This window comes from Dipodomys ordii, unplaced genomic scaffold (assembly GCF_000151885.1).
Source record: "Dipodomys ordii isolate 6190 unplaced genomic scaffold, Dord_2.0 Scaffold38, whole genome shotgun sequence".
Classification (NCBI taxonomy): Eukaryota; Metazoa; Chordata; class Mammalia; order Rodentia; family Heteromyidae; genus Dipodomys; species Dipodomys ordii.
Window position 1 is genome coordinate 10,797,900 of NW_012267254.1, and position 19,237 is coordinate 10,817,136.

The 19,237-nt window shown below is 36.8% G+C and overlaps 1 protein-coding gene across 1 annotated transcript in view; it reads right to left on the bottom strand.

Moving 5' to 3' along the window:
• Stag2 (stromal antigen 2) overlaps positions 1 to 19,237 on the bottom strand; it is a 127,625-nt gene that overhangs the window by 53,201 nt on the left and 55,187 nt on the right. The window contains exons 4-7 of the mRNA XM_013018073.1: positions 15,745 to 15,909; positions 10,535 to 10,631; positions 5,042 to 5,118; positions 2,402 to 2,606 (exon numbers count right to left, since the gene is read on the bottom strand). Coding sequence (XP_012873527.1) covers positions 2,402 to 2,606; positions 5,042 to 5,118; positions 10,535 to 10,631; positions 15,745 to 15,909 — 544 coding nt within the window. The remainder of the gene's footprint in view (positions 1 to 2,401; positions 2,607 to 5,041; positions 5,119 to 10,534; positions 10,632 to 15,744; positions 15,910 to 19,237) is intronic.

A 19,237-nucleotide genomic window follows, 5' to 3' on the forward strand; every position in this document is an offset into this window, starting at 1 on the left:
ACCCACATCTACACCTACCCCTACCCCTACACACGCACACACACACAAACATGTAGTTAAACCAAGATAAAAGCAATAAAAACTGACTCCGTCCAGAATATGATTAAATCATAGTATTGTTAATAATGTCCCCTACAACAACCTAACTCAAGTGATCATGATTCATATGAAAGTCATTTAGCTAAGACCTTAGTATGTAGCTCAGTAGTGTGGCATTTGCCAATCATGTGAGGCCCAGGATTCAAAATCCAAGGCACTTAAAAAAGTTATTCAGCTACCTCAGTAACCAAAGAGGATCTAAATGAATTATATCAAATCACATGGTATAAACAATGTTGAAGGGTTTTATCAGCATTAACTTATGTTTCACTTTACTGCATATCATAAAGATAATGATGAAATTGTAAAGAATCTAAATTCAAAAGTATAAACAGTGGGGGCTGGGAAGGTGGCTCAGCGGTAGAGTGCTTACCTTGCATGTATGAGGCCCTTAGTTCGATTCCTCAGCACCACATAAATGGGAAAGGCCGGAAGTGGCGCTGTGGCTCAAGTGGTAGAGTGCTTAGCCTTGAGCTGAAGAGCTCAAGGATAGCGCTAGGCCCAGAGTTCAAGCCCCACAACTGACCAAAAAAAAAAAATCCCAAAGCCAGCCTGGGCAGAAAAGTTAAAAAAAAAAGTATAAACAGGGAAATGCCACTTAAATATAATTTTATTATTTTTGGTTTACATGATACTGAGGAATCACACACAGGGCCTTACACATGCTAGGCAAGCACTCTAACACTAAGCCACATTCCCAGCCCAAAATGTCATTTAATAAAGTGCTTTCCCGTATAAAGATTTTTCCCTATACTATTCTTTTAAATCTTGAGACAGTAACCTCTTCTGTCTGGGATTTTTAATTTAAGAATTTATGTGTTATTTATTTAGTATACTCCAGACCATTTCTCACACTTGGTTGCATTGTATGATACAACAAGTCAAACTCCATCTTCATTTGTGGTTACTGGCTTTCTGAGGAAGTTTCCAATTTTCTCCTCTAAGTAATTTCAAATATTCAGCAAACTAGTGTGTCACTCAGATCTAAAATTATTTGTCATACTTGTTTTAATTTACACTAGCCATCAAATTTTTGATGTTGGACTTAATCATGTCAAGTACGACCACATTGATATTTTGTGTATTCAGCTCCAAAAACAAAAAGAGAACCTATAATAAACTGCATTTTACTTTTACTAATGAATTTTTCAGAAGTATATGATGAATCATAGCTTTAATTCTTTTTTTTTCTTTTGTCGGTCATAGGGCTTGAACTCTGGGCCTGAGCACTGTCCCTCAGCTCTTCAGCTCAAGGCTAGTGCTCTACCACTTGAGCTACAGCTCCACATCCGGTTTTCTGGTGGTTTATTGGCGATAAGAGTTTCACGGACTTTGCTGCCCGGGCTGGCTTTGAACCACGTTCCTCAGATCTCAGCCTCCTGAGTAGCTAGGATTACAGGCGTGAGCCACTGGTGCCCGGCTATAGCTTTAATTCTTTGAGGAGATATTCTACCAAAAATTTTAAAAAGTTCCTCAGAGGAAAGTTTTAAAGACAGAAATTAAAACTGACATTAAAGCTTAGAACATTATAACAAAGTCTATCTGATTTATTCAAACTGAAATCAAAAATATATATGCAGTAACAGCCTATCAGCAATTTTTATCTTCAGCACAAACTTAAATTTCAGATGTATGAAACAAAAAAAGCACTGCTATAATATTAACCATGTGAGGTGTGAAAATGTAATTCAAGTCACCAAAATTTAAAGATGAAAGACTGACCTGACCTAAAGTTACTATTGTCCAATGTAAGTTGAAGAATTAGCCTTGTCCAACTGGTTGCCATCCTATCTGGAGGGGACTAAATATCAAAATGATGGCAACAGTCAACCCAAATTTGCCATCAATTTTCCTTGATAAAACATCATTCAAGCCAAGCATCAGTGGCTCATAGTAATTCCTGTGGCTTGTAGGCAGGGAGGAATCACCACATTCTAGTTTGAGTATACCTTCACAAAGAATTAAAACAGAAAATACTAGGTGGATATTGTGATGCATGACAATAATACCAGCACTCAAGAGGCTTAGGCAGCCTGGGCCTTATAGTAAGTTTGAAGCTATTTTGGACTACACTTGTGAACCCTATCTCAGAAACAAACAAAACTCATAAGAAATAAAACTAAGCTCTGAAACTACCAATTTATTCTCAATATTGCACAAAAAGAAGAATGGAGGGAGTGTTCTCTTAGTGATCACTTTAGAAGTTAAGCTAATTAATGCCACTATTATTTCATTTCCCTTTTAATGAGAATCATTTCCTCTCTAACCTAAGGCAATAGAGAAAATCATTCAAAATACTAACCTGCCAGGGTACTTGTATGCCGAAATGCTCTGACTTGTGAGTCAGATAATCCTGTAAGAAGTGAAATGACTGTATCCATCATGTACTCATCATATATGATACTATACTGACATTGCCGTACTAGTACACCAATGAATTCACAAAAACTCGATTTGAACTTCTTCCACTGAGGACCAGCCATGGTAAGTGGATAATCGCCACTATCCTAAAACACAAATTTTAAACAGAAATTTAATTTAAAATTCATAAGATTTTTAATTGCTTTTTAAACATCCTAAACAGAAGTATAAAAAAATTCCTTTATCTTATCCTTCCTCTATAATAAACTCTCAAGGCAAGCAAGAGACTAGGTGCAAATGTGGAAGTACCTCTGGACAATTCTGCTCATTTGAAATCAGTCAATGAAATTGTCAATTATTGATATTAAAAATTTTTAAGTCTTCATCAAAGTGAAATATTCTTCTGATGAACATAAATATATTTATACAGTAATTAAATTTCTTTAAAACAAGCAAACAAAACCTAAACCAAATAAATGTTTTTGAGTGGATTCAAAATAACAAAATCATATTCCATGCTTGTTTAACAAAATGATGTATGCATCAACAAAAGTTTGCAGTATATGTCATAAACTTCATGAAAACAAATAGTAATCAAACATAAATGGCCACATAATTTTAAAAAAGGCTAGGAATATAGCTTAATGGTAGAGTAGATACTCAGTTCAAGGACCTTTGGTGAAGGGTAAGAATTATAGCTCAGTGGTAAGAATAGACACTAAGTACTGCTCATTCTCCACAAAATAAATGGAAGGAATAAACAGACAAATTCTCCACAAAATAAATGGAAGGATAAACAGACAGATGGATGGACGGATAAATGGATGGGTGGATAGATAGGTAGGTGAATGAATGCTTAAAAACATAACATAAGGAACAATTATAGAGAAAAGTGGGGATCATTAATAAATATAACTCAGAGCTATAAGGTAATTATCAGTACAATATAGTCAGTTTCAACGATTAACTTTCATCACTAAATTTTTACTTCATGTCATATATACACTGAATTGTGTCTGAGACCAAATTCCTAACATACTCTTAAAAGTGTTTTTTTCATTTGGTTGAGGAGAGGGATTGGTCTTGGGACCAAATTTGTAGCCCAGAGCATGCTAAGCACACATTCTATTGCTTTGTTACACCTCCAGCCTCTACATTCTCTGATGAGCTCATTTAGTGAACAGACTAAAATATGTTATTATTGTTAACTTCATTTGTTGAAATTTTCAAATTATATTTCAGGATGATTATCTTAAATACTTCCTTTTAGCAAAAAGTTCTCACTTAAACAGTTAATATTAAAAGGTTAAAACATGTAATTACTCATAATTACCTCTTCTCTACTCAGAGACTGATTAATATCCCTTAGTGATTAACAAAACCATTTTAACAACTCATCTATCTTTTAGAATCATAGCTGGAAGCTTATTCATTTAAAAGAACAGGAAAAAAATGACCAAATAAAACAAATGAGATCAGAGATTCTACTTAAAAATGTAAAAGTTTTGAAACTACAAAACCACTGGTGCTATAGACAGATGTAAAAAAAACAAATTCCTTCCCTGAAGGAACTTTCATTCTAGTCAATCTACAAGTGTATTTATTGGTTATAATACTTACAGATATTATAGTGATGATAAACTTGTTTCCTATTTATTTTTATTATGTTCTCAGTTAAGTCATAAAGGAATTTTTAAATAATATATACATTCTTTTGTCTACACTTTCTTCAAAGATTGACTATCTTCTTTATACAGTATTTGAGAACATATTCCTATGTTCTGAATTGTTTTCCTCACTAAAGTTTTTACTTTCAAAATCACCCTATTATCCAGGCACTGTTGGCTCATATCTGTAATCCTAGCTACTCAGGAAGCTGAGACCTGAGGGTCTTGGTTCAAAGCCAGCCCAGGCAGGAAAGTCCCTATCTTTGATAAACCACAAAACTGGAAGAATATCTCAGGAACTGCACCCAGGCCCTGAGTTCAAGCCTAACAACCAACAACAAAAAGAAATCACAATTTTACCATTTTTTTTAAATTTTTTGTCAGTCCTGAGACTTAAACTCTTGGGCCTGGGCACTGTCCCTCAGCTCTTCAGCTCAAGGCTAGTGCTCTACCACTTGAGCCACAGTGCCACTTCCAACTCTTTTCTGTTTATGCGGTGCTGAGGAATCAAACCCAAGGCCTCATGCATGCAAGGCAAGCATTCTACCACTGAGCTACTTTCCCAACCCCAATTTTACCATTTTTAAAGCTCTTGCTAAAAATAAATAAATAATAAAGTTCTTGCTACATAGAATCATAAAATGCTAAGCAATATTTAGTCATTACTATTAGTCAATTACTATTAATCATTACTATTAATCATTACTATTAATCATTATTATGAATCAATTCTATTTCCACAGCTGCCTCATAGAAAAAATTTACAGATGAAACTAATGATAAGACAACTTGACCAAGATTATACAGCTATCATTTTATTAGGGTTATAGCTCATATCTACATTAATACTTCAAAATAATTAATTCAAGTTCTATGTGTATAAAATTAATAAAACATTTCGGATAAGATGTTACCTCATCAAATTCTTCAGTCATTTTTCGAATTATCTCAGAGTTCTGCATATGTCTAAACATTTCAGCTGTGACAACTCCTGAAAATTCCAAGTGTCAGAAGTTAATACATGGTGTAATGAAACAATGAATTTCTAAGTCAGTCTCTACCAATAAGTCTACAGTTACAAACAAAAGAAAGCGTATTCATTTCATATTTGGCAGGATACAACAACCCATAATTAAGGCATGAACAAATACCACTGTCAACATGAAACAAGGAAACAACATGACACTTGAGACAGGTACTTTTCTTAGCACAATCAGCTTTGGCCATTTCTACATGTTTTACTTTACTCATGCCATAATGTGTATATAACGGTCCCTTTGGTATCCATGGGGAAAAGATCTCTGGCTAAGAGTTCACTACTAACCAGTACCTCTGTGCAAATCAACTTTATCCTTAGATCCTCTAAACAGGTTGCAAATGAGTTTAATTAGTAAGCTATAAGTCCACTCATCCAGCAACCTGTAACAGAGTTGAAGTGCATTACATGTTAAAAAAAAGAAAAAAGAACAGCCGGGCACCAGTGGCTCACGTCTGTAATCCTAGCTACTCAGGAGGCTAAGATCTGAGGATTGTGGCTCAAAGCCAGCCTAGGCAGGAAAGTGCCTGAGACTCTTATCTCCAATTAACCACCAGAAAACCAGAAGTGGTGCTGTGGCTCAAGTGGTAGAGCACTAGCCTTGAGCTGAAAAGCTCAGGAACAGCACACTGCCCAGAGTTCAAGACCCATGACTGACCACCAAAAAAAAAAAAAAAAGAGCTCTTTGAAACTCCACGTTTTTAAAATTTATTTTCCCTTTATCCTCCTTTGTAACCTCATGATTCCTCAATCAGTGGAAGTTTATGTACATCTCTTGTATGAGCTCCTAAGATAACTCTTCTCTATAAATCCCTTTTCTGATATTTGATCTTTACAATACTAAATTTTATTACTTCCAGTGTATATTCTTCTCTAGTCATTTATGATTCTGATTTTTCCATTTTCATATTATTTTTCTATGAAACATCTTTTTTTCAAAAACAAAGCAAAAAAGTTTTTTTTTTTTTGGGGGGGGGTCTGGTCATGGGGCTTGAACTCTGGGCCTGGGCGCTGTCCCTCAGCTCTTCAGCTCAAGGCTAGTGCTCTACCACTTGAGCCACAGTGCTACTTTCTGCTTTTTTTCTTTTTGCTTATGTGGTGCTGAAGAACCGAACTCAGGGCCTCAGGCATGCAAGGCAAGCATTCTACCACTGAGCCACCTTCCCAACCCCAGCAAAAAAGTTTTAACTCTTTTTATTTTCAGTCGTGGGGCTTGAACTTAGGGTCTGGGCACTGTCCCTGAGCCTTCTTTTGCTCAAGTCTAGCAAGCACTCTACCACTTGAGCCACAGCACCACGTCAGACCTTTTCTGGTATGTGGTACTGAGGAATGGAACCCGGGACTTCATGCATGCTAGGCAAGCACTCTACCACTAAGCCACATTCGCAGCCCCAGTTTTAATTCTTTTAAGTTACAGTGTCATTCTTCTTTGTCCAATCTTAGAATTTTTTGACAGTAACTTTTATCAGGGAATTTATTATGTACCATTGTAAAAGTTTATTTGCTTTTCTTTTTTTGTTCTTTTGTTGTTTGTAGGGCTTGAACTCAGCCTGGGCGCTGTCCCTGAGCTCTTAGGTTCAAAGTTAGTGCTCCGCCACTTTGAGCCACAGTTTTCTGGTTTTCTGGTGGTTAATTGGAGATAAGAGTCTCAATGGACTTTCTTGCCTGGGCTAGCTTTGAATTGAGAGCCTCAGATCTCAGCCTCCTGAGTAGCTAGGATTACAGGAGAGAGCCACTGGCGCCTGGCTTCAAAGGCCCTATTTTTATTGCAACAATATTTACTTGATTAACCAGAACACTTATCAAAAATATGGTAATAAAAATTCTCAAAAGATTTTTTTTTAAAAATCCTCAAAAGAGTCTCTTAAAATTAGGTTTATTAAAATTTCTAAATATAATTAACAGATTCTCAGATAACCAAGGATGTGTTTTATATTTATGTCTATTTTTATTTATACATATTTTGCTTATATATTTTTAGGTATGAAAAACAAAGACATTAAGAAAATTTACATAATTTGTTTCACATTATTCACCTACATCATGTTGCTTCTGTGAATGAAGTCAATTTCGAGGGGTGTCCTGGCATATATCACAATCGTAACCAAATTATTCTTTTCAAGTATACACATATATTGTTAAATTTAGAATAAAGCAGAATTTCTTTGGCTAAATCCTCTTTAAAAAACATTTTGGCAGGTTGTTTTTTCATCTAGAATTGTGTATATCAATCTAGTCAAAACCTTCCCCTATTTTTTTTTTTTGGGTCCGGTCGTGGGGCCTGAACTCTGGGCCTGGGTGCTGTCCCTCAAGCTCTTCAGCTCAAGGCTAGCACTCTACCACTTGAACCACAGTGTCAATTCCGGCTTTTTTCTTTTTGCTTATGTGGTGCTGAGGAATCGAACCCAGGGCCTCATGCATGCAAGGCAAGGGCTCTACCCCTGAGCCATCTTCCCAGCCCCTATACTCAGGTTTTTTATACTTGGCAATGCAAAGGAAGTATAAGCAATTTAATAACTAAAATAATTTCTAAAAGTAAATATTTACATATGAATAAATCTTTGGGGTTTTTGTTTGTTTTTGTTGGTCATAGGGCTTGAACTCTGGGCCTGGGCTCTGTTCCCAAGCTCTTCAGTTCAAGGCAAGAGCTCTACCACTTGAGCTACCGTGCCACTTCTGGTTTTCTGGTGGCTAACTGGATGTAAGAGTCTCATGGACTTTCCTTGCCAGGGCTGGCTTTGAGTAAGGATCCTCAGATCTCAACCTCCTAAGTAGCTAGGACCACAGGCGTTTGCCACAGGCACACAGCATGAATTAATCTTAAAGAAAACACTGAATACACTTTGGCAAATAGCCCATCCTCCTATTTACAAGCCTTATTGGATTGCTAGAAACCCAAAAATAAACAAAAAATGACCTAAGAGTAGAAAAAACTGTTGCCACAAGATCTATCCATTTAATACTAAAGCAGGTGTAATCCCACCATTAGAACAGAACATCAGGCCACAGCCTTAAAAAATCTGGGGGAAATGAAGCAACATTATTTAAAAAAAAAAACAAACTGTTAAATAGCCAAGCCCGTAGATCACACCTGTAATCCTAGCTACTCAGGAGGCTGTGATCTGAGGATCTTAATTTGAAGCCAAAGCAGGCAGGAAAAGCTGTGAGACTCTTATCTCCAATAAACTATTCAGTGCTGTGGCTCAAAGTGGTAGGGCACTAGCCTTGAGTAAGAGAAGCTGAGGGACAGCACCACACTCTGAATTCAAGCCCCAGAACTGCGGAAAAAGCAAAACAAAACAAAAAATCTGATAAACTGAAAAGCCAGAAAAAAAAATTAAAACACCAGCCACAGAATAATCAACAACAGAGCAATCTGAAGGCACTCAGTGTAAGGCCAATAATCCCCTTCCTGCCTTAACAGGTGTAGAAAGCAGTGTATTGTAATAATAAACTGATAACTCTAGTTGGGCTTAAGTGGTAGAGTGCTAGTCTTGAGAGAGAGAAGAAAAAAAAAAAGCTCAGGGACAGCCCAAGCTTTTAGGTCAAGCCCAGGACCAACCAACCCCCTAACACACACACAGACACACACACACAGACACACACACAGACACACGCGCACGCACGCACGCACGCACACACACTGATATTCCCAACTATCTTGAATCCAACAGAAAAAGATCAAAGTAATGAGTATACTTGAAATTCTATCGAAATAATATGTGTAAATTTACTTACTAATGTTTAACTCTGATTATATGACAAATTTCATTTTATAGAGATGGCTGAGTTCTAAAGAAATATCAGTGTTCAAATCTACCTGGTAATTTAACTTTTTTTTTTTTGGTTCCGGTTGTAGGGCCTGAACTCTAGGCCTGGGCGCTGTCCCTCAGCTCTTCAGCTCAAGGCTAGCGCTCTACCACTTGAGCCACAGCGCCACTTCCGGCTTTTTTGTCTTTTTGCTTATGTGGTGCTGAGGAATCGAACCCAGGGCCTCAGGCATGCAAGACAAGCACTCTACCACTGAGCCACCTTCCTAGCTCCGGTAATTTAACTTTTAAACCACCTTAAATTGTGAGAAATCTTGACAGCCTCCACATAGCCAAGTTGTGTTAGAAAGTTCTTTATTTGTAAACTGAACCCTAACAAAGGATGACTATGATAAAGGGAAAATGCTCTATGGCCTTGTTTTGAAACTACAATTCAGAAGTCTTAACTCCTCAAACTAGACCTACATTTTATTATAGCTGAATCAAGTAAACTAGGCAGCTCTCTGTACTATATGAATAGCTTTAAATTCTTCTAAAATTTGTAGTGGTGCACGTCTGTTATACCAGTTAATTGAAAGGTTGAATAGGAGGATTGCTTGGGCCCAGGAGTACAAGAACAGCCTGGCAACATAGTTAGACCCTGAGCACAAAATAATTTTTTTCCTATCCAACTGCCATTTACATTAAAATCCAATACCCCACCAATAACTGGTGGCTCATGCCTGTAATCCTAGCTATTCAGGAGGCTGAGATCTCAGATCTGAGTCCATGAGACTCTTATCTCCAATTAACCACCAGAAAATGGGAAGTAGCACGGTGGCTCAAGTGGCAGAACTCTTGCCTTGAGCTGAAGAGGTCATGGACAACATCCAGGCCCAGAGTTCAAGCCCCTCAATGGACAAAAAAACAACCAGAAACAAAAACAAAAAAACAAAAACTAGCCCGTGAGCTTGACTGACTCATTTGCTGAGCCAGATGAGCTATAACTATCCAACTAAAATAATTTTGTCCCCTTGCCAAATGCCTGTCCTAAATATTCCTGATGTAGGAATATCCGTACTTTGTATATTCCCCATTCCTAACTTCAAAATATTTTTCAAGAATTTTTATTAGAATATATTTTTTGTATGAGTTCTGGTGTCACTACCATCATACACACATACACAGAATGTACTCAGATCACACTCATCAACTCTCCATCTTTCTCTCTCATGCTCTTTCTCTTTTCTTAAAAGTTTCAACAGGTTTGACTGTTCTATTTTCATATATCCACATAAAGTGCTTTGACCATATTCACCCTCTCATCCACCCTCTCCATTGCCTGGTCTCTCCCACTGGTACCAGTTGCCTAAACACAGCCTGTTTTACTTTCCTATGATTTATTATTTTTCAACCTATATTGATTGTACAAAAGGTGATCACCATGGTAATTTGTTCTCTCACCTTATCCTTTGCTTTTACTATACATTTTATATGGATATAATGCAAACAATTCACTACATTGACATTACTTGCCATATAAAGAGCTAACATCTTTCTAGGGAGAACAAGAAAACAAAGTAACTATTTGAGTTTCTCCTTCCAAAATAAGTATATCTTACCTTTACAGCCTGAACACTGAATAAAAAAGTTGATAAGGTCAAGAAGTGCTATATCTCGGTCATGCTTGTATGATTCTATCCAGTCATCTACCACCGACTATAGCAAAGGAAAAAAAGAATTAAGTCATTGGCTTTTCTGCATGTTCTAAGAATCAATTTCAATTAACATCATAAAATTTAACAATGTAGGATTACATTGTTACAGATTCAAATGAAGGAAAATAATTGTCTATTTTTATTAGGTTGCAATCATATAAAGTACAGTTATCACTTCTTAATAATACAAGATCCTAAAATAAACATTAGTCATATTTATTTCTCACTAGATATACATAATATATAGTATTTTAAAATTCAAACTAAATATAGAATGATCACTTGAGGAAGGGTGAGGAAAAGAGGTTAAATTGGGAGGTTGGATATGATTAGCACGCACTATGTACAATGCATTTACATCAAAGCCCATCAGTACATACAATTTGTACATACTAACAAAAAATACAAGTAATATTTAAATACTAACATAAGTCACAAAAATCAATGTGATATAATCACTATCAAGATCACAGCTGGTTTATCAGCAAATACCAAAAAGCTGATCCCTAAAATTCTTTTTTTTTTTTTGTTCAGTCATGGGGCCTGAACTCTGGACCTGGGCGCTGTCCCTCAGCTCTTCAGCGCAAGGCTAGCGCTCTACCACTTGAGCCACATCGCCACTTCCGGCATTTTTCTTTTTGTTTATGTGGTGCTGAGGAATTGAACCCAGTGCCTCAGGCATGCAAGGCAAGCGCTCTACCACTGAGCCACCTTCCCAGCCCCACCTAAAATTCTTATGGTAATGCAAGGGACTCTAAATAGCCAACTCAGTTTTGAGAAAGGACAATCTGGAAGACTCATATGCCATGATTTCAACTACTACAAAGCTGCAGTAATCAAGACAATGGAGTACTGCCCTAAGTATAGAAATGCAAATTAATGGAATAATATTCATAGTACAAAAACAAATTATTACATTGATAGTTATTTGCTTTTAAATATGTCAAGAAAGAAAAATCATCTTTTCAAAAAATGATTATGGGGTAGCTGGGTGCCAGTGTTCTCATGTCTGTAATCCTTATTATTCAGGAGGCTGAGCTCTGAGGTTCAAGGTTCAAAGCCAGGCTGGGCAGCAATGTTTGTGAGACTCCGATCTCTAAATACTAAAATGCCAGGGATGGACTTATATAGCTCAAACCAGAGAATGCTAGCTTAGCTACAGAGTGCAAGCTTGAGTTCAATCCCTAGGACTGGCAGATACATGAACGAACACACACACACACACACACACACACACACACACACACACGCCTGGTACAACTGGACACACACACACACACACACACACACACACACACACACACACACACACACGCCTGGTACAACTGGATAGCCTTATGCAAAACAAAAGAAAAAATCTAAGTTGAATCCTACCTCACACTACATACACAATATTTATTTAACTCAAATGATTAAATATCTATTTCAAAGAATTCCAACAAGAAAGTAAAAGTACAGGCTGGGAAGGTGGCTCAGTGGTAGAGCGCTTGCCTTGCATGCATGAGGCCCTGGGTTCAATTCCTCGGCACCACATAGCAAAAAGAAAAAAGCCAGAAGTGGCGCTGTGGCTCAAGTGGTAGAGCCCTAGCCTTGAGCTGAAGAGCTGAGGGACAGTGCCCAGGCCCAGAGTTCAGGACCCATGACCGGACCCCCCCCAAAAAAAGTAAAAGTACAATAAATTGAAGAAAATATTCACAAATCATATATTTGAGATTTTTAAAGAGTATATTCATTAGTATGCATGAGATTGATCCTGGGTTAAAACACACACACACACACACACACACACAACACACACACACACACACACAACATACCAAAAAATCAGTTAAGGCTGGGAATGTGGCTTAGTGATAGAGTGCTTGCCTAGCATGCATGAAGCCATGGGTTCATTTCCTCAGTACCACATACACAGAAAAAGCCAGAAGTGGCACTATAGCTCAAGTGATAGAGTGCTTTGAGCATAGAGAGGCTGAGGGATAGAGCCCAGGCCCTGAGTTAAAGCCCCAGAACCAGAAAAAAAATACAGTTAAAAATTATACAGAAGTGGCGCTGTAGCTCAAGTGGTAGAGCGCTCGCCTTGAGTTGAAGAGCTGAGGGACAACGCCCAGGCCCAGAGTTCAAGCCCCACAACCAACAAAAAAAAAAAATTATACAGACAATGGGTCAGGACAGGTCTAAAAGACTATATGCAAAATGCCAACAAATGCATGAACAGTTCAATACCAGTAGTGATCAATAAAATGTAAATGAAACAACAATGAGATAATTACTTCATATCTACTAGAACCCATCCACTGACTATAATTTTTAAGACAATATCAAATATTGGCAAAGATATGTGAAATTGGAACAATCAAACATGGCTGGTAAAAATGTAAAATGTGCAGTCACTTTGGAAAAAGTTTGGCAGCCCCTCAAAAAGTTAAATATAGAGTTACCATATGACACTGCAATTTGACTCCAAGGTATTTATTACCCAAGAGAAATAAGACCATAAGTCTACATACTTAAAAAGAATCATCCAAACTAGCCAAAATGTAGAAAGTAACCAAATGTGCATCTAAGAATGAATAAATAAAATGTGGAGTATATTGATACAATAATTGTGGCAAACAGGATATTGTACTTACTACATGCTTCAAGATAGATGTATCTTAATAATTGTTATGCAAAATCAAAGAAATCATATAGAACCACAAATTACATGATCTTACTTATATGAAATGTTCAGAATAGGCAAAAACATAGGAAGTAGGATGGTGGTAGCTTAGACCAAGAAAGGCAGAAGTTAACACTAATGGGACATAAATTTAATTCTGGAATGTGCATTTTTCTCAAATTAGATTGGTAGGGTAGCTGAAAAATTCAGTGAATAGTCTTTGGAAAAGTATGCTAAAACTAATTTCATAAAATTCAATATCTATTATTTAATAAAATTGAGGATATAGTCACGCACTGGTGGTTCACACCTGTAATCCTAGTCAAGAGGCTGAGATCTGAGGATCATGGTTCAAAGCCAGCCCAGGCAGAAAAGTTCCCCATGAGACTCTTATCTCCAATTAACCACTCAAAAACTGGAAGTGGTGCTGTGGCTCAAAGTGGTAGAGGGCTAGCCTTGATAAAAGTGCTCAGCGACAATGCCCAGGGCCCAAGTTCAAGCCCCACAACCAACCAAAAATAAATTGGAGGAAGCATAGTTTCCTTTCTTAAAATATGAGAACTATTTTTTAGATCAATAACCAATAGTGTAATTAATCACTATCACCTACTATGACAGGTCTAACTCTGGGAATACAAACTGTGAATACACAGATCCATAATTTTAAAAAATTATAAATGGAAGTGGAACTGTGGCCCAAGTGGTAGAGTGCCAGCCTTGAGCAGGAAAAGCCAAGCAAGAGCACAAGACTCTTTAAGTCCCATTATCAGAATGTGCATGTGCTCACATGCTCACACACACATTAATAATTGAGAATCAAAGTAATGCCCAAGAATGCTTTCCAGAAAAGTGACATTTGATTAACTCCCCTTATTTAAAATGGAAGAGAGGAAAAGAAACTATTCCAGGCATCTCAACAGGCGAAAAAGGAAATAGCCAAATGGAATGCCTCATGCCTATTACCTTAGCTTCTTAGAGAGTCTGGGCAAAAAACTTACAAGACCTCCATCTTAATAAGCTAGGTATGGGGGTACAAGCTAATCATACCAGATATGTGATAAGTATAAATGAGAGGATTACAGTCCAGGATGGCCCAGGCAAAAACAATAATATTATGTGAAAAGTAACAAAAAGGCAAAAGTGATGAGGTATGATTCAAGTGGTATAGCACCTCCCTACCAGACCCCACCACCACCAAATAGATAGAAATATCGATAGAGACAGATGAAATAAGAAACTGAGATAATGTACTTATTTGTTAAAATTAACCCAAAATGGAACTGAAGGGAAGAATGTATTTTTTAAATCAAGTCAGAACTAAATAAAACAGCAATAGTTTTATTTCTGAAAAGCCAAATGTGTACATGTATTCAATTATCAACACAACAAAAAGGAAAGAAAATGCAAACAGAGAAAAAGAAATTCAAACATGAATTTTAAATGATCACTTAAAAGATGGAACAAGAGGGGCTGGAAAGGTGGCTCAGTGGTAGAGTGTTTGCCTCACGTGCATGAGGCCCTGGGTTCGATTCCTCAGCACCACAGAAACAAAAATGCTATGGCTCAAGTGGTAGAGTGCTAGCCTCGAGCTAAAGGGCTGAAGGACAGCATCCAGGCCCAGAGTTCAAACCCCACACCACCCCCACCACCCGCAAAAAAAGATGGAACAAGAGCCAAGTATATTAGCTCACACACGTAATCTTAGCTACTCAAGAAAATGAGATCATGAAGGTGTGGTTCAAGGCCAGCTCAGGCAAGAAGTTCACAAGACCCCTATCTCATGTAAAAAATTGTACTTGGCAGTGCACTCCTGTAATTCTAGCTATGACAGGAAGCATAAATAGGAGGATCACAGACCAAATCTGACTGGGCAAAATTTGAGACCCGATTGAAATAGTAACCAGAGCAAAAAGGGCTAGAGGCATTACAAGAGCACTTGCCTAGAGACCTGAGAACCTGAGTTCAAAATACAAGCCCACAAAAAAAAATCAAACAAGAATAATTCCACACTTTAATCATAACTATACAAAATAAAAATCATTAATACTTGAGAGCTAGCTATGTAGTTCAACAAGACCATGAGTTCAACCTATACATACAAAAGATACAGATAAAAGGACTTATGAATGAATGGACATACTGCTGGAGTTTTGAGCAGATTGTTATACAATTAGAAAAAAATCAAGATGATATTTTATAGTAGTGACTAAAATTTAAAATGAATGAATAAAGCTAGGAATGTAGCTTAGTCGTACAGTATTTGCCTAGCATGCATGAAGCCCTGATTTCCATTTCTCAGGACCACTTAAACAAAAAAGGCCAGAAGTGATGCCGTGAAAAGTGTTACAGTGCTAACCTTGAGCAAAAGAAGCTCAGGGACAGTGCCCCGGCTCTGAGTTCAAGCCTCAGGACTAGCAAAAAAATGAATAAATTGTAAGGAACACCATATTACCTGCATAGCACTCTTGCCCATTTTAACAACTTCAAACAACATCATGTTTCCCACTCCATTCTGTTGGTGGTGACCATTCATTCGGTTTGGCCCAGAAGGAGGCTTTCCTCCTCCATTTCCACTTTTGCCCTTTTCTCCTGGGCCCTTTTTGCCTTTTTTACAAGTCTGCATAAAAAAATACAAGTTAGTTATGTCACTACCCCTCAGAGTTGAAAACAAAAGCTACTACAAAAGCAGGTGATAGAATACACAATTATAACATGCTTAACCTTGACCTGTGAAAGAATGCCATGCATATGTAAAAAAATTATAAAATTACAACTGCTTCTTTGTCACTTCACTTTTTTCCATGTTATACAACATGAACTTTACATTATGATGTAGTTAGTAGAACAGCCTCTTCTGACAGACTAAGTAATCTCAAATTTCTCCTCCTATTCATTAGAGTGATTTGGGCCAAGTTATTTAACCACATTGTGTTTCAGAGGCTTCTTTCTAACTTGTAAAGTGGAAGGTAAACTATGTATAATAGGGTTGATATGATAATGAGGACACAAAGTGTTTATTAGGAATACATTCAGCTCATAATAAAGTCTAAAATAGATACATCTACTATTATAACCATCAAATAAGAAAATATCCATTAAAAGAAGCTATACAAATGTTATCCAAGTTTGCCAGAAAGACCAACTAGATATGAACAATTTCCAAATTTGCACCAATTTTGATAATCAATGTGAAATCACATTAAAAGTTCTCAAAGTATCAATGAAGTTTGAAAATCACTGTAAAAAAAACTTCAAAAGTATAATCAGAAAAATTCCCACAAGTGAAAATGGCTATCTTCAAGCTTTATCATAGTCCAGTCATGCTGACAGAGTACAGAGTTGATGAAAAACTATACAGGAAGTGACAATACAAAGTAGTGTAAGCAGTAAACATGGCCAGAAATGGAGCTATGGCTCAAGTGGTTGAGCACTAGCCTTGAGCAAAAAAGCTCAGGCACAGTACCCAGGCCCTGAGATCAAGTCCCAGGTTTGGCAAAAAATAAAATAACAAGTAAGGATGCTAGCCTCTAACACTCTTCTGTATACCTAACACAGAAAAAGCAGAAACTCTAATAAAAGATTTTAGGAGGTAGTAAAAAAAAAAAGATTTTAGGAGGTAGTATAGTACTATCTCAACTTGTGAATTAAATCAAAAGCACAGACCTGAACTTACATCCTTTAATACTTGAGCTTACCCAGACCTCATCTTCCTTTCTATAAAAATACGCAAGTTTTCTAATTTTAATTTAATATGGAATTTAAAAACATGTAACACTGTTACCACAGTGCCTACTACACAGTATAGTGTTGAAATGTAGATGTTCTTATCATTGGAATAAATTTTTGACTGTAATACCTCACTCTCAGCAAAGACTATATACAGTTAACCAAACTGTATCATAGAAATTTTAGAGAGGTACAGAGAATAGCACTGTCATAGAAAACATGTTTATCATGCACGAAAAATCCTTGATTTCACCCCTAAACCAACAAAGAAAAATCTTCAGAGATATGCTTCAGCAGCATGTTTGCTAAAATTGTAGCAATATAGAAAAGATTAGCATAGCCCCTGTGGCAAGAATCACAAGCAAATTCATAAAGCATTCCAGTAAAGAAAAATCTTCAGGTCTGGAGGCAGGACTCAAGTGGTACCATCCCTGTTTGGCACTAAGTTCAAAGACCAATACCAAAACAAGAAATGTTTAAGCTGGGCACTGGTGGCTGCTCATACCTGAAATTTTAGTTATTTGGAAGGCTTAGAACAGAAAGGTCAGTTTTTCAAGGCCAGCCTGGACAGAAAAATTCAGAAGACTCCTTCTCAATGCATACATGGCACCGTGCTGTACACCTGTCATCCTGAACTAAATGTTAGACTGAGATTGGGAGGATTATGGTTCACGGCCGGACTGGGCAAAAAAGAGACTCCATCTCAAAAGAGGAAATCTGGATATAGGATCATGTGCCTGTCATTCCAGCAACCACTGGAAGCCTCAAGAAGGGAAATTGCAGTCTAGTCATGTACTCAAGTAGGAAACACAATCCAATCTCAAAAATACTCAGCAAGAGCCAGGCGCCAGGGGCTCACACCTGTAATCCTAGCTATTCTGGAGGCAGAGATCTGAAGATTGAAGCTTGAAGCCAGACTGAGGTTTGAAGCAAGACCAGGCAGGAAAATCCATGAGACTCTTATCTCCAATTAACCACCAGAAAACCAGAAATGGTGTTGTGGCTCAAATTGGTAGAGTGCTAGCTTTGAGCACAAAAAGCCGAAGCACAGCACCCCACCCCTGAGTTCAAGCCCCACAACCCACCAAAAAAAGTAAACTAAGCACTCGCCTTGAGCTGAAGAGCTGAGGGATAGCGCCCAAGCCCAGAGTTCAAGCCCCACGACCCACCAAAAAAAAAAAGTAAACTAAATTAAAAATGATTTTCTTATGAACAACCATGCACTGTACACTAGAATTACAGATATGTTTGTTTTGGATATTCATGATCTGGCATGTCTAGTCACACATATCTCTCAAAACTTCTACCTTTTGAGGAACTAAGAAATAGATGAATTAGGAAGACTATAAAGAGTATTCCAAGGGTTTGTTAAAAAACAATTTTCCATACACAAAATGTAATGGTACAACATCATTAAAAACTGCAGAGATATGTAATGAGTAATGAGAAAGTAATCAACAAAGTATCAATTGAGTTTTCAAAACATACTGTTTATTATGATTCCATTTAAGTAAAATTCTACATGCAGGTTTATAGTAAGTATATGTAAGAATGTATTTACCAAAATGTTTAAAGAATAAGTACATTTCTTTTAAGTAGTGTAAAACTTCTTTTAAATGTCATTAGAAAATTTAAATCCAAAATCATTTTGGGAAAAAAATGCAGAAAAAAATAAAAACAAACTCTCTTGAACAAGTTATTTATTTAATATACATGTCAAATATACCTTTCAAAGCCTCTGCATAATTTAATGATTCACCAAGTTATCCATAGCTTAAGACTATCCTATTCAGTGTGTATATTTCTTCACTAAGAACTTACATAAATTTTTATCTTTGCTGTTATTCATAAAAGTAAAATGAATGTCACTAGTAACCCATTAGCCATATAATGGCAGTCTGTTGAATCTGTAGTGTACTCTAGAATAAAAATGTTTATGTATTATTATGCTCTGTAATTTGGAAAATATAACATTTATAGTACATTTATGAGAAAATAATAAAGCAAATAAACACCATGATTTGCTTAGCATACTATGATTTTTACAAATGTACTGAAATAAATGACGTGTTCTTAATTTCAAGTTTTACAGCAGTGCATACAAATAATCAAAACCTATTTAGTCCAGAAGAATAAAAGGTGTATATTTATTCCAATGTCTTGCCATACTAGTCAGGCCATAAAACAAGCCATTTAAAAAAAATAAAATTCCATCTCTC